General features: G+C 47.4%; 1 protein-coding gene across 1 annotated transcript; it reads left to right on the top strand.

Annotated features, from left to right (window-relative positions):
• Positions 1–225: 225 nt before the first annotated feature.
• On the top strand, positions 226–711 carry LOC102821634 (nucleoside diphosphate kinase B-like). The gene is made up of 2 exons (XM_006873666.1): positions 226–503; positions 617–711. Exons 1-2 carry the CDS (start codon positions 276–278, stop codon positions 635–637), a joined length of 249 nt encoding a protein of 82 aa, XP_006873728.1. The 5' UTR covers positions 226–275; the 3' UTR covers positions 638–711.
• Positions 712–1,369: the final 658 nt, after the last annotated feature.

Raw genomic sequence — 1,369 nt, forward strand, 5'->3', positions numbered from 1 at the left:
AGGACACCCACATTTACAGATAATACCCACTTGACCTGGATTCAATGACTGGATGATCAGAGCTCAACTAGAAGAAGAAAAAAAGAGGAAAAAAAGAGTAATCTGATACAATTTGATGAACTTGACCTACACCTATGGATGCGGTAGCTCAAAAGAGGGAACAATTCTTTACAGGGAGGATCATTCCCACCCCCTCCATACAAAAAGTAGATAGATACATCTCTGCTCTGCGAGCAGCACACACGTCCGCCACTCCCCTGCCTGCTCCTGGGACCATGGCCAACACGGAGCGCACCTTCATTGCCATCAAGCTGGATGGCGTGCAGCACGGCCTTATGGGCGACATCATCAAGCGATTTGAGCAGAAGGGATTCCGTCTTGTGGCCACGAAATTCATGAAGACCTCTGAGGAGCACCTGAAGCAACATTATATTGACCTGAAGGACCGCCCATTCTTCCCTGGCCTGGTGAAGTACATGAATTCAGGACCAGTTGTGGCCATGGTCTGAGAGGGGCTGAATGTGGTGAAGACAGGTGGAGTGATGCTTGGGGAGACTAACCCAGCGGATTCTAAGCCAGGCACTATTCCTGGAGATTTCTGTATTCAGGTTGGCAGGAACATCATTCATGGCAGTGATTCAGTAAAAAGTGCTAAGAAAGAAATTAGTCTCTGGTTTAAGCCAGAGGAATTGGTTGACTACAAGTCTTGTGGACAAAACAGCAACCCCTGAGCCTTTGACACAGCTCTTTATGCCAGAGGTTTGGAATCAATGTGATACTGAAGATACTTTCTGAAAGCACATTTATCAGTAAAGCCTTTGGAAACTGGGAAAAAAAAAAGGAGACAGGTATGGACAACTTGGATATTGCCTACTCAAAATGGTGGGGGGCTACAAAGGCAAGAAGTGACTGGCTTGCAAGCTTTTAAGAGGAAGAATAATCCAGGGGGTGCCGAGGAAGGTAGAATTTCCACTGAGTAGTAGCCAATCTGTGAGGATGGGGCTGATGAAAGGAGATGGGGATAGGTCTCTTGTGGTACAATATTGAATAATTTTTATCAGGCCTGATTGTGAGGGCTGGAAATATAAAGATAGACATTTGTAGCAAAAGGAGGGGAGTGACTGACTTTGCAGGCCAGGAGCAGAGGTTCCTGGGACCATCAAGGGAGAAGAGTGGTGTGTGGGACCCTACCTAGAGAAACAGTGATGCCAGAGATGGAGACAAAGACGATGACGTGGAGAGATGGAGTCGCTGGGGACTCTAGACCCAGAGTGGGAGAGGGTCTGTGTGCTTATGACCGGGGACAGGCATCCAGGGTATACCGTTTGGTTGGTTGATGATATATGGAGGGGATTGTAACCATGGCAAT

Source organism: Chrysochloris asiatica, unplaced genomic scaffold, assembly GCF_000296735.1.
Source record: "Chrysochloris asiatica unplaced genomic scaffold, ChrAsi1.0 scaffold00248, whole genome shotgun sequence".
In the NCBI taxonomy this organism is placed as follows: domain Eukaryota; kingdom Metazoa; phylum Chordata; class Mammalia; order Afrosoricida; family Chrysochloridae; genus Chrysochloris; species Chrysochloris asiatica.